Source organism: Natator depressus, chromosome 6 (genome assembly GCF_965152275.1).
Source record: "Natator depressus isolate rNatDep1 chromosome 6, rNatDep2.hap1, whole genome shotgun sequence".
Lineage (NCBI taxonomy): Eukaryota > Metazoa > Chordata > Testudines > Cheloniidae > Natator > Natator depressus.
The window spans coordinates 112,268,674-112,282,124 of record NC_134239.1 but is presented as its reverse complement, the minus strand read 5'-3'; the positions used below and the strand labels follow the sequence as shown (position 1 = coordinate 112,282,124).

The 13,451-nt window shown below is 46.2% G+C and overlaps 1 protein-coding gene across 1 annotated transcript in view; it reads right to left on the bottom strand.

Annotated features, from left to right (window-relative positions):
- TDRD9 (tudor domain containing 9) overlaps positions 1-13,451 on the bottom strand; it is a 136,420-nt gene that overhangs the window by 16,464 nt on the left and 106,505 nt on the right. The window contains exons 26-29 of the mRNA XM_074956329.1: positions 11,603-11,815; positions 9,411-9,500; positions 8,430-8,687; positions 7,748-7,903 (exon numbers count right to left, since the gene is read on the bottom strand). Of these exons, the coding sequence (XP_074812430.1) occupies positions 7,748-7,903; positions 8,430-8,687; positions 9,411-9,500; positions 11,603-11,815 (717 nt within the window). The remainder of the gene's footprint in view (positions 1-7,747; positions 7,904-8,429; positions 8,688-9,410; positions 9,501-11,602; positions 11,816-13,451) is intronic.

The following is a 13,451-nucleotide window of genomic DNA, read 5'->3' as shown; positions in this document are numbered from 1 at the left end:
GCCATGAAAGCAGCCGATGAGGCCCGCGCCCGAGTTGAGTGTGCCCTCACAATGGGCGGCAGGGGAACCACTGCCAGCTCATAACGGGAACGGATGCACGAAATGATCCGCTTAGAAAGCTGCTGAGTGGAAATCACCTGACCCTTCGCGTGCTCAGCCGAGGCAATGAACAGTTGCAAAGACTTTCTGAACGGCTTGGTCCGCTCAAGGTAGAAAGCCAGAGCACACCTCATGTCAAGCGTGTGGAGACGGCATTCCTCAATAGTCGCGTGAGGCTTGGGGCAGAGGACTGGCAGAAAAATGTCCCGACCCATGTGGTAGGCGGAGACCACCTTCGGGAGGAATGCGGGGTGTGGGCAGAGCTGGACCTTGTCCTTATGAAAAAACGTATACAGCGGTTCGGAGGTTAGGGCCCTGAGCTCCGACCCTCCTGGCCAACGTGATAGTTACCAGGAAGGCCACCTTCCACGAGAGGTGAGACCAGGAACACATGGCCAGTGGTTCAAACGGGGCTTCCATAAGACAAGCCAGCACCAGGTTTAGGTCCAACTGTGGAACCAGGGGCTTGGCATATGGGTAGAGATGATCCAAACCCTTTAGAAACTGGCCAGTCATAGCATGGGAAAACACCGTGTGCCCTTGCATCGGGGAATGAAAGGCCGATATGGCCACCAAGTGTACCCTGACTGATGAGGGCGCCAGTCCCTGGGCCCTCAGGTGGAGGAGGAAATCAAGGATAAGCTGGATCGGGGCGGCCGTTGGGGAAACACCCTGGCGGGCTGCCCACCTCAAAATCCGAGACCACTTCGCCACATAGGAGCGGTGAGTGGAAGGCCGTCTACTTTCGAGGCGGATGCGCTGAACCTGTTCTGAGCATGTCCTTTCCTCGCCACCTAGCCACTGGGCAGCCACGCCATGAGGTGAAGCATTGCTAGATTGGGATGGAGGAGGCGGCCCTGGTCCTGAGAGAGCAGGTCCGGGTGGAGCAGCAACTGCCATGGCGGAGCTACTGCCAGCCCCAAGAGGGTCCCGTACCAGTGCTGCCTGGGCCACGCCGGGGCAACGAGGAGGACCCTGGCTTTGTCCATCTTTATTTTCTCCAGGACCCTGCTGATCAGAGGGAACGGGGGAAAGGCGTAAAGGAGCTGGCCTGACCAGGACAGGGTAAAGGCATCGGACACAGTGGCTCTCCCTCAGCCCCCCCGGAGCAGAACTGGGGGTGTCGTCAGTTCTGCCAGGTCGCAAATAGCTCCACCTGGGGAGTACCCCCCTTCAGAAGAGCAGGTGAGCCACTTCCGGTGGTAGAGACCACTCGTGCTGAGAGGAAAAATTCCTGCTCAAGCGATCCACACTCACATTCCAGGCACCCGGCAGGTGGAAGGCTTTTAGGAAGATGTCGTGGGCTATACAGAAGTCCCACAGACTGAGGGCTTCGTGGCAGAGGGCAGAGGATCAGGCCCCACCTTGCCTGTTGATATAGAACATCGAGGCCGTGTTGTCCGCGAGGACCCTGACTACCTTGCCCTCCAGGTGCGAGCGAAGTCCATACATGCCAGTCGCCCCGCCCTGAGTTCCTTGACGTTTATATGAAAGGGTAGGTCTTGTAGAGACCACAGGCCTTGGGTCTGAAAGTTCCCCACATGGGCCCAACCCAGGTCCGACACATTGGACACCAGCTCCAACGACGGGGCCCTGTCCCTGAACGGGACCCCTTGGAGCATGTTGTTTGGGGCGGACCACCACCGCAGGGAGGTGATCACCGAGTTCGGCACGGTAAGGACTTTGTCTATTCTGTCTATGGCCTGGGAGAACTGCGAGGCCAGCCAGAGCTGGAGGGGCCTCATTCTGAGTCTGGCTTGACGGATCACATACGTGCATGCAGACATGTGACCCAGCAGTTGCAGGCAAGCCCTGGCTGTCATCACCGGGAACCTTGTGATCGAGTCAATGAACACTTTCAGGGTCTCGAACCTGTCTGGTGGGAGAGAAGCCCTGGCCAATGTTGCGTCTAGTAGCTCCCCGATAAACTCTATGCATTGGACCGGGACTACTGTGGACTTGGCGTGGTTTATCAACAGGCCCAGGGCAGTACATGTGGAAAGGAGAAGCACCACATGATCTGTCACCTGCGACCGGGAGGTGCCTTTGACTAGCCAGTTGTCCAGATATGGGAATATTTGGACCCCCTGGCGTCTGAGGTAGGCCACTACCACCGCCATACACTTTGTAAAGACCCCGGGGGCAGTGGACAGACCAAACAGTAGGACCATGAATTGGTAGCGACTGTCCCACTACGAAACGGAGGAAGCGTCTGTGCCCCTCGAATATGTGGATGTGGAAGTACGCGTCCTATAGCTCAAGGGCAGCGTACCAGTCCCCGGGATCCTGGGAGGGGATAATGGAGGCCAGGGAAACCATGCAGAACTTGAGTTTCACCATGTAGTGGTTCAGGCCTCCCAGGTCCATGAGGGGCCTGAGCCCCTCTTTGGCCTTCAGGATAAGGAAATACCGGGAGTAATAGCCCTTGCCCAGGAACTCCTTGGGCACCGCCTCTAAAGCTCCTAGGTCCAGGAGCCGCCCCACCTCCTGCTCGAGTAGAGCCTCGTGAGAGGGGTTCCCAGGAGGGACGGGGGGAAGGGCGGTTGGGCAGGGAGGAGGTAAACTGAAGGGTATAACCTCAGGAGATGGTGTTGAGGACCCATCGGTCCAAGGTGAGCCGTTCCCATTCGGGAGGAAAGCACACAACTGATTGGAGAAAGGGAGCTTTATTGGCGGTAGGTCCCTACTGAGAACTGGCGGGGTACCCTGGAGCATCCCGTCAAAAACGCTTTTTGCCAGCCTGCTTGACCTTAGAAGACCCAGGCTTGGGGGCAGGCCGGGATTGACGATGTGGGCGCTTTCTATAGTCTCGCTGCTTTTTGTGGGCGGCCTCGTACTTCGGGAGGGCAGCCACCTGCTGCGGCTTGAACTTGGGTTTTGTCGGAGGAGGGACATAGAGGCCCAAGGTCTGGAGGGTCGTGTGGGAGTCTTTTATGCCATGCAGCCTTGTGTCTGTTTCCTCAGCAAACAGAGCCTTCCCATCGAAAGGGAGATCCTGCATTGACGACTGCGCTTCGCTGGAGAGTCCAGAGAGCGGAAGCCATGACGCCCATCTCATGGACACCACTGAGGCCCTGGACCACATGGCCGTGACCGCTGCATCCGAAGCGGCCTGCAGGGATGCCCCTGAGGCCGCCGCCCCTTCCTCCACAAGCGCCTTAAACTCCTTCTTATTGCGCTCCCGCAGGGAGTCCTCAAAACTTGGGGAGGGATTCCCAGAGGTTAAACTCGTAGTGACCCAGGAGACCCTGATGGCTTGCTACTTGTAGCTGAAAGCTTGACGACGAATAAACTTTTCTCCCAAAAGTATCCAGCCTCCGAGAGTCTTTGTTCTTGGGTGTCGGGGCTGGTTGCCCCTGCCGCTCCCTGTGCTTGACCAACTCGACCACCAAGGCCGGGCGCCGGGTGGGTATGCAGATGTGTGTGTCTGTCAAGGTTCCTCCCCTACTCTGAACTCTAGGGTACAGAGGTGGGGACCTGCATGAAAACCTCCTAAGCTTACTTTTACCAGCTTAGGTTAAAACTTCCCCAAGGTACAAATTAATTTTATCCTTTGTCCTTGGAATATCCACTGCCACCACCAAACTCTAACTGGGTTTACTGGGAAACGCAGTTTGGACACGTCTTTCCCCCCAAAATCCTCCCAACCCTTGCACCCCACTTCCTGGGAAAGGTTTGGTAAAAATCCTCACCAATTTGCATAGGTGACCACAGACCCAAACCCTTGGATCTGAGAACAATGAAAAAGCATTCAGTTTTCTTACAAGAAGACTTTTAATAGAAATAGAAGTAGATAGAAGTAAAGGAATCACCCCTGTAAAATCAGGATGGTAGATACCTTACAGGGTAATTAGATTCAAAACATAGAGAATCCCTCTAGGCAAAACCTTAAGTTACAAAAAAGACACACAGACAGAAATAGTCATTCTATTCAGCACAATTCTTTTCTCAGCCATTTAAAGAAATCATAATCTAACGCATACCTAGCTAGATTACTTACTAAAGTTCTAAAGACTCCATTCCTGGTCTATCCCCAGCAAAAGCAGCATATAGACAGACACACAGACCCTTTGTTTTTCTCCCTCCTCCCAGCTTTTGAAAGTATCTTGTCTCCTCATTGGTCATTTTGGTCAGGTGCCAGTGAGGTTACCTTTAGCTTCTTAACCCTTTACAGGTGAGAGGATTTTTCCTCTGGCCAGAAGGGATTTTAAAGGGGTTTACCCTTCCCTTTATATTTGTGACAGTGTCCCTTCGTGAGTACAAAGTACTTGCGCTCCGCCTTTTTAGAGGTGGGAGCCAACGAGGCTGGTGTTTGCCACAGGGCATTTGAAATTCTTGCCACCCTTCATGGAGCGACAAGGCCACCCTGCCCGTTGCTGAAGGGGACAGCACATTGAACAGGAACCGTCTGAGGGCTCTTCCATCTCCTCAGCCTGGAGGTGGAAGCTCGCTGCCATCCTTTTTAGGAGGTCTTGGTGGGCCTGTTAGTCCTCCTGTGGGACGGAGGTGAGGAAGGACAGGACCACACCACATCCCCTTGCTGGACAGTAGAGGAGATGTTTCTGTAGGAGGGGGTGGTCCCCTTTCCTGAGGTCTTGATCTCCTCCTCTACAAGTCTCAAAATCTGGGAAAGGCCTACTGCGGGTTGTACTGGAACAGCCTAGGTTGTTGGGATATTTGCAACCAACTAAACTGTCTCTTGGTTGTAGGAACGTAAACTCCTGGTGACTGTAAGGTAGCTCTCGAGTCCTTCAGAGTGGAGAGGGAGGACTCGTATCAGAGCTGAAAATCCTGGGCCCTTCAAAGAGAAGGTCTTCAACCATAATCTGCACTTTTCTTGAGAGACTGGAAGACTGGAGCCAAGATGCTCTCCACATAACCATGATCATGGTTAGGCATGTAGAAGCTGTATCTGCAGCATCTAGAGCAGCTTGGAGGGAGGTTCTGGCTCTCAACTGACTCTCTGAAATGAGGGCCTGAAATTGTTCTCTTGTCCTATGGCAGATGTTCAATAAAATGAGTGAACTTGGAATATATACTGAAATAATATTTTGCCAACATATTTGTTGCACAAGGTTGGAGAGCTGCCAAGGAGTAGCTTTTCTTACCCAGGTGGTCTAAACATTTGGACTCATTATTAGGAGAGAGTCTGAACTGGGCCTGTATATCCCTTTTGTTAGCCATGTCCACCCCTAGGGAGTTGGGTGGGGTGAGAAAAGAAATTCTCCATTCCCTTGGCTGGCATATAGTACTTTTTAATTTCCCACTGTCAGGTGGGCTGGATAATGGCAGGTGTTTGCCAGACTCTGTGAGCCAGTGATAACTGAGTCACATTTATTGGGAGGAGATATTTCACCGACAGATGAGATTTTAAAATGTCCACCAAGGAGTGTTGAGACTCATGGACCACCTCTAATGGGATCCGGAGGAATTCCATCATGCATTTCACAGGGTCTTGCAAGGCCTGAAAGTGGACAGTGTAAGAAGCTGATGGGTGCTTTACCGTCTCATCTGGGAATGAAGAGGACTTGGCTGATAGAAGAAACTTGCCCCCATCTGGGGATCCTGTTTCTCCTCTGTGTTCCCCAGTGCCGAGAGGGCATAAGGCACTGAAAGGCAATCCTGTGGCACTGTAGGTTGTTCACTCGGTGCCTGTGAATGATGCCATACTGGCAGGTATTGGGCGCTCTTTCTGCTTGAAACCCTATAAAATTGTTCACTGAGGGGAATCCAGGGGGGATAAAAGAAGGGTCCCCAGAGATAGTCCTATCCCCTAGCTTTAGGATATCTGGTGGGGTCTGAAAAAGCTTCAGAATACTGTCTCACAGGGTGTGGTGGTAAGATGCTGAAAAAGAGCCCTATATTGAGACCTCAGAGAGTCTGAAGAAAAATCATCCCCTGGGCTGTAGGGGGGGGGGAACCTCAGACAAAAGTGCCAGTACTGAAGGCTGGAGGTCTTATCAGGTTCAATCCATCTGAGCGATATTGGGAAAGTGGCCTTGGTACAGGACTGTAGCAGGGGAGACTCTGCTACCTCCAATATAAACAGGTCCTCCAGGGAAAGTAATCTGGAGGGAGCTGGAAAGCTCTGGTGTCCAGAAGACTGAACTGATGCCAGGACCTAGTACTGCCGAAACAGTGGCTGCAGTACTGGTGAGGCTTGAAGAGGAGCTTCTCTACCTCAGAGCCCTGGTGTAAGGGAGATGATGGTGCCACGACAGGAGGCCTCTGCATATCTCAGTGCCTTGATGTGTTGGTTTGGTAATGAGGTAAACTGTTCCCTGTGTTGTCTTAGACTTGTCCACACACTTGCTTCTTGTGCAGCACCAGTGGCTTGGTACTGTGCTCAGACGATACCTCAGCTGTAGCCTTGGAGGGATGTGAGGTCTTTATGGCATTTATGGGGTGACCTACCCCTCCTCTCAGGCTCTCTGGAAGGAGAAAGAAGGTTCTTCTTCTTAGAAGTCCTAGTCTCTGAAGGTACTGCTGCCAATAGAGCAGCTTGGGATGTTTAGGCTAACACACAGCAGGGAAGCAGACCCTACTGGGACTAGTGAACACTTCATTAGGAGCTTCAATCTTGCCTCTCTGAGACCTGCCTTTAAATCCCATACAGACTTTACACTTAGACAGAACATGGGTGTCTCCAAGGCAGGAGAGACAGTTCGAATGCCTGCCACTATGGGGAAAAGACCTGTGGCAGGTATGGCAGGACTGAAATCCCAGAGTTTTCAGCATAACCCAGAGTGGTAGCGGATTGAAGGAGAGACAGGGAGAGGGTAGTCCCCCTTCTAAACACAAGTGTATAAAACTAAAACTAAGAAAATGGGGGGGGGGGAAATAAAGAATAAACGGTATACAAGAAAAGTGAGAAGCTGAGAATCAACAGAGACAGAATCGCTAGTCTTTAGCCACAGGTGGTTGAAAAGGAACTGAGTGGAATGGGTCCACTCCTCCTTATATGCCTTTGTTTGGGGACAGGAGGTGCTGCTCTGTGCACGTGCAGGCCTGCGAACACTGCTTCGCATTCTCCAGTTGAAAGTGCATGGACGCACGCCCATCCTATGGCAGAGCACCCATAAGGGCATATACTCAAAGAAGAATTGTTAATTTTGGATTCACCTGAATGATTAACTCTGGAGTCTCTTTGGTTAACACAGAAGATGCACAGAATTTTAAAAGTAAATTTTAAAGCATCTGTAGTGCATGCCTCCCACAGCCTTACTATTCTGCACACAAACCTGGCGTAAATTTTGAATTCCTTTGTCATGTATTTTTAAGAATTAAAAACTGATATAAACGGGGAGAAATGAGGGAAGTACCCATTTCCATTAAAAATAAAATGCTGAGGATAAAATTGCTTTTCACATGCTGTACCACAAGCTGAAGTCACTCAACACTACAGAGGTCTTAAGATCCTAAAAACTGTTAATTCAGACAATATTTAATCCTGGTCTCTTACTGGTTCACAAATCTATCTCCAAGAACCCTAAAAATTTATGTTATCTTTATTCATAGCTGAATCTGAAGTTAATATTGTTTCAAGGCAGAAAATCAAATCTTGTTGGAAAAATCGCTTTCAATCTCGGGCACAGACAGATCATGTTTCTATAGTTTCATATAGAAATGAAACCATTTCTGAAGTTACCTTACAATTTGGTGCACCAAATTTATTGGCAGAAAAGTGATTTAACAACATTTCAATGAGGCGTTTTTCTTCCTTTTTTGTTTTTTTTGGAGTTACATATGCATTCTCCTCATTTTCTACTTGTTTTGAATATAATTCTTTGAGTTCATTGCTTTGCTAAATGAAAAACAGAAAAGAGTTAGAACAAATTGATAAATGTTCAAACTTTTAAAAACTAAAACAAAACAGTTCATGCAAAAAAAAATGTATACGAATTTGTGTGGACAAACACAAGTTTGAATTCAAAAACAGTGATTTGCCTTAACACCTTCCACTGAATCATAAAGCACTTAGCAGTACTTAATACAAGACACTCACCTAATTAAAGCATTACACCCTTCACTGGGAAACATCGGTTTGGAAGAGTCTCAAAAACAGTTAGTTCAGGTCCCTGTCTCCCCACACTATGATTACTTTAGTACATGTAAACTATCTCAAAGACCAATTATATTAACCAGAGGCTTACATACACATGCATGTTTTATTATACTCTCATTTAAGTACTAACCAGAGTCAACCCTGCTTAACTTACATAGCTGTCAAAATGTCAGCCCAATGTATCAGGTCATAAGAGGAGATTAAATAAATTAGCATAAGAAACTAAAGAGGCATGGCAAAACATTGCTTTTTATTTAATGCATACTTTTGATTCATAGGATTCTTCTGCTAGCTCAGCATAGCCCTCTTCAATGAGCACGTCTCGAATGTTCACTTCTTTAATTCCGGAGTAACGGTAAACATCCACACGCAGAACACTGTGCACAACTGAATACACCTTCACTATAAGAGCACAGTCATTTACTAATGAAGCAAATCTTTGGCTAGCACCATAACTCCACTGTTCTCCACATACAAGAGATTTCGCAGAGGGGCGCATCTTGCACATCTTGAACTCTAAAGCCTAAAACAACATATTAAAGAACGCATGATGAGCTCCAGAAGTGACAGACACATTTTGATTTTTTTACCAAAACAATTTGGGTCAGTAACAATCAAAATGATAAACCATCACATGCGTGACACTTCCCCCATTAACAATATTAAATTCATTATTTTACAGAGAGTGCTTAAGAGTGCCATAAAACTACTGCTACAAATCCCATTATACTGTCACTGTGCATACATCTACACCAACGGCTCCAAAATCAGGGGGCCATGGCCCCCCACTTTTTAACCTGGAGTAGTCTGGGGGAACAGGGCCAGCGTTGCCCCCCCCAAACTGCAAGCCTCGGGCAGCTGTGGAGTGGTGCTGGCAGGGGCTGCGCTTCATGGTGCGGGAGCTAATCACCGTTAATAATCAAATATGAACATTGTTCACACAATAACCCTTGAGGACTACACATGATTCCAACCACAAGCTAGGCACCACTGTTTACAGTTACATGAAACAAGATTACTTATTAAACAGGTCTTCTCTTGGTGGAAAACAGTTAGGCTTCCAAACATACCTTATGTATGACTAGTGATAAAGGCTTTCACATATATCAGATTAGCAAAATATGGTAGCCAGTCATGGATCTTTATTATTTGGGAAAGATTTGTTGAGGTTTAAAAAAATCTTAAGCTTGTTGGCCTAAAATATTAATACATTTATTAAAAAGAAGCAAACACCATTTATCATTACCTGAAAAGGAAGCTCTCGAAGATAGTTTGGAATTTCCTTTAGGTGATTTAAAAACACTCTTGATCTATTGCCATAATCGACAAAGAAAACCTTGATGACAAAGAAAGGAATGAAAATATGAAATCAGTGGAGATTTCAAAGCACCAAAGAAAGTGCTAGTTTAGCAGATGTAAGGTAGCAAGCACACAATGGACCTACTGCAGAATATAAAATTACTTTAATAGTTACACATCAGCTACACAGAGACAATCAGTTCAGTAGCACAATACACTACATAACCAATTAAAAGACAAATACTTATAGAAACTACAGAATCTTGAATAATGGGTTCCTGGAGGCAGAATGTGTCAAAAACAACAGGTCAGTTTTGTCTTGCCTATTATTCCATCTTCTCCTAGGTTACACATCCAATCAACCAAAAAACTGCTAACTAGAGAGAGCATTAGGCAAACTTTTCTCCAAGGCAACAGTTCTTGGCCCATACCAATTATGGACTAGGGGCTGGTGGCTTAGACTGGAATTTGCATAATCTTACCTCAAATCAACAGAGGAGGAAGTCAACTACTTGTGGTCTCTGGATTGGCAGATAGCTACTGCACAGATTGGCATGTCGGGGTGGGTGACAGCCACGGACTACACTCACCCCCTGCCATCCAAAGCAAAATAAATGTCAGTGGAACAGACAGGCCTGTCTGAACTATCTGATCAGCTGCTTTGCCTGTCCACTTGCTGACAGGGATGGCAAAAAGATTCCAAGGATTTGGAGATTTACTTGACTTCTGTAAGGCATGTATGTACAGAATCAGATCAGATTTCATCAACTGATTATGCAATCAGAAGTGGTGCTCACATGAAGCTATTAAAATCATACTCATACACACCTTAAGATTGTCACAGGTGGTCCTTGCCAAGAATGGAACAGCAAAGTCAAGAAAGGATTGCTAGCTTTCAGTAAAATTGTGTCTGCATTTGAGGGGCACTACATCTATGATGAGAGCTGATGGCTTTAGAGCAAAGCCCAGGCAGCCTATGCCTTTGGCTACACCTACATCAGGGGTAGTCAGTTGGTGGACTGTGGGCCAAATCCAGATCGCCAGATGCTTTTGAATGGACCCCAGAATCTTAAACATCATCATTACTGGGTTTTTTAAAATTATTTCTCTGGAGTCTGGACGTCGACTATGCCTTGACCAAGAAATCTGGACTAACCCAACCTACCTGCAGGCCTGATTCAGACCTCAAACAAGCTTTACCACAAGTAGAAGTGGTTAGCTGTAGCTGGGCACCTAGCTTCAAGGAAGCCAGTGGTGAGGGGTCACTGCCACAGTGCAATCAAGGCTCTTGGAAGGGGAACCTTTGGGCACCACAGAGAGGTAGCATGCAACTGTTCTGAGGGCTTGTCTTCACTACTGGGGTAAGTCGATCTAAGTTACGCTACTCCAGCTACGTGAATAATGTAGCTGGAGTTGATGTAGCTTAGGTCGACTTACCATGGTGTCTTCACTGCGCTGCATCAACAGGAGACGCTCTCTGGTCAACTTACCTCACTCTTCTCAGGGAGCTGGAGTACTGGAGAGCGCTCTGTTATCGACTTAGCGGGTCTTCACTAGACCCGCTAAATCGACACTCATTGCATCAGTTGCAGCAGCATCAATCTCCCCAGTAGCGAAGACAAGCCCTCCGAAGCCAATTGACAAGGATTATACACTGGCCATCCTTTTACATACAGTTGAGAACACGTGAGTCCATCAACTTGTGATTTTTGGGCACACTGATGAACACATTTACCTTCTGAGTCGTTACATGCTGACACTGATTCATCAAGCTGACTTAAAATTTCATTATTTGAAGTATTCCTCCAAACTATAGATCTTGTAGTTGGAGCCCGTTTTAAGTTTTTCATTTGCTACTACTTTCATTGAAGCCTTCTACTTCAGCAAACATTACTACACCACCCACTTTTCTCTCCTGTCAAAATTCTCCTTCAATATCACAAAGTGACAATTTCCCTGTTGTGTTCTGACCTATCATTCATTTGCTCCTGGGTCACTTTGGCTAAGGTTTGCTTTTATACATTTGCTTTCTTTATAAAGATGTTTGTAATTGTCACAAAAGTATTTCATTAAAAATATGAAGCTACAAGATCGTTAATTCAATTACTTCTTACCATTCAATATAACATATTACTATACCTCAGCAGAATCTCCAGAAACACATAAGATCTGGGCTCTATAGTATCTTTTGCTTCCAAAATCAGTAAACTGTGCCAGACAAACTAAATCAGGATACGGACACACTGGTAGAGGCATCAGGTCCAGGTGGTTAATCTCAGTAGTAAGCCTTTTGAGAACAATCATATTTTTTTCATCTGTTCGGTAACCCCAGAAGTGTCCAACTTCCACCACCTAAAAACACCAGGATACAACTTGCTAAAATATTTTGAATTTTTTAAGTCATCTTTTTATATTAAAATCTGATTTCATATGATTTTTATTCTTACAATGCTTGATCACATTTTTTTAGTGTTACACAGCATACCAGGAAAAATACAATAAAGCATTCCTAATCCTGAAAAGAATTTATGGTAGTAGTTTTCAAACTCCTGGTGTATTTCTTAAATGATGAAGCGTAACTTTCACATCCATATTGCATCAGATACTGTAAATAAAGAGACGTATTATCATATGAACATTGGTGTAAAATCTGACATAACAAGAGGTGAAGATCAGGCATGATGGCATAACAGATTGATTTAAACGTTCAGTTTTAATCTTCATTTGTATTTGTACTCTTAGTTATTTTCCTAAAGAGAGGTTAATTCTCATTGGTTAGGGAGCGCTTAAGATGTGTTGGTTTGCAACTAAATATAGCCTTGACACTAAATTTGGTACTTACTTTTGTTAACCAGGAAAATACATTATATCCATATACATTTAAGGAATTATATAGCTTTACATACATTTATTCAGATTCTTAATTTTTACATTGTTACATTAGAAAATGGTGGATGATGCACATTTATTTGACAATTTTTTTTGTAATAGATTCCTAGATACTAAGGTCAGAAGGGACCATTATGATCATCTAGTCTGACCTCCTGCACAACGCAGGCCACAGAATCTCACCCACCCACTCTTTTGTTTTGTATTTAAAATTGATTTATTAAACAAAGGAATTATCTGTCAGTAGTAAAACAAACTGAAATCAATCACTCTCTATCAGCCCTCTAAGTTGGTCTCTCCAAAAAGAAGCAGGATTCTGATGGTTGTACTGTTCAAATTACAAAATATTAAAATTTTTAAAAATAATTTTGGTATTTAAAGGTAATGAAACTTCCCACTTTCCCCAACAGGGAAATCTAGTTGCATTTCTGAAAAGATATTAAAATGTTCACTTTTTAAAAGTGCATGCAGGCCATGTCCAAATCTTCATAATATCTTCAAGACAAAACCTCTTGGACACAATTGAAAAAATCCACATACTAGTCCAGAGCCTTATCTCCCATCTTGATTACTTCAACTTCCTCCTCTCTGGGGTCTTCCCGACACCCACCTTACCCGCACTGAGTCTATTCAAAATGCTACAATTAACTTCATGGACCATTGTTGAGATCATGTTGATCCCCAGTCTGAGTCCTACTGGTAGGCTACTCAACATTCTTTTCCCTGTCTTCTTGCCCAGCTGAGACCTGCCTCTTGCTCTCCAGCTTTCCAGACAAAGGAGAGTTAATGGACTACAGTGCACATTCCCTGCACTGTTCCTTGTAGCCAGACACCAGTAACTTGGGGAGCCAGAGCTGAGCCCAGGTTCCAGCTGAAGAGCAGGCAAAGCCAGAACAGTACAGCTAGGAGTAGAGGTACTTGGAGAACAGCACAGAATCCAGTACCTGGGGAGGAGAGAAGATGGGGGTGGAGAGTGATTGAGGAGAGAAGCAGGGCTCACAGAGTACTTAGGACCCATGTCAGGACTTGGGACGGGACTGGGAACCCTGCTAGGGTCCTGTCTTTGTGGTCCTGAATTGCCCCAGGATTTACCACCTGG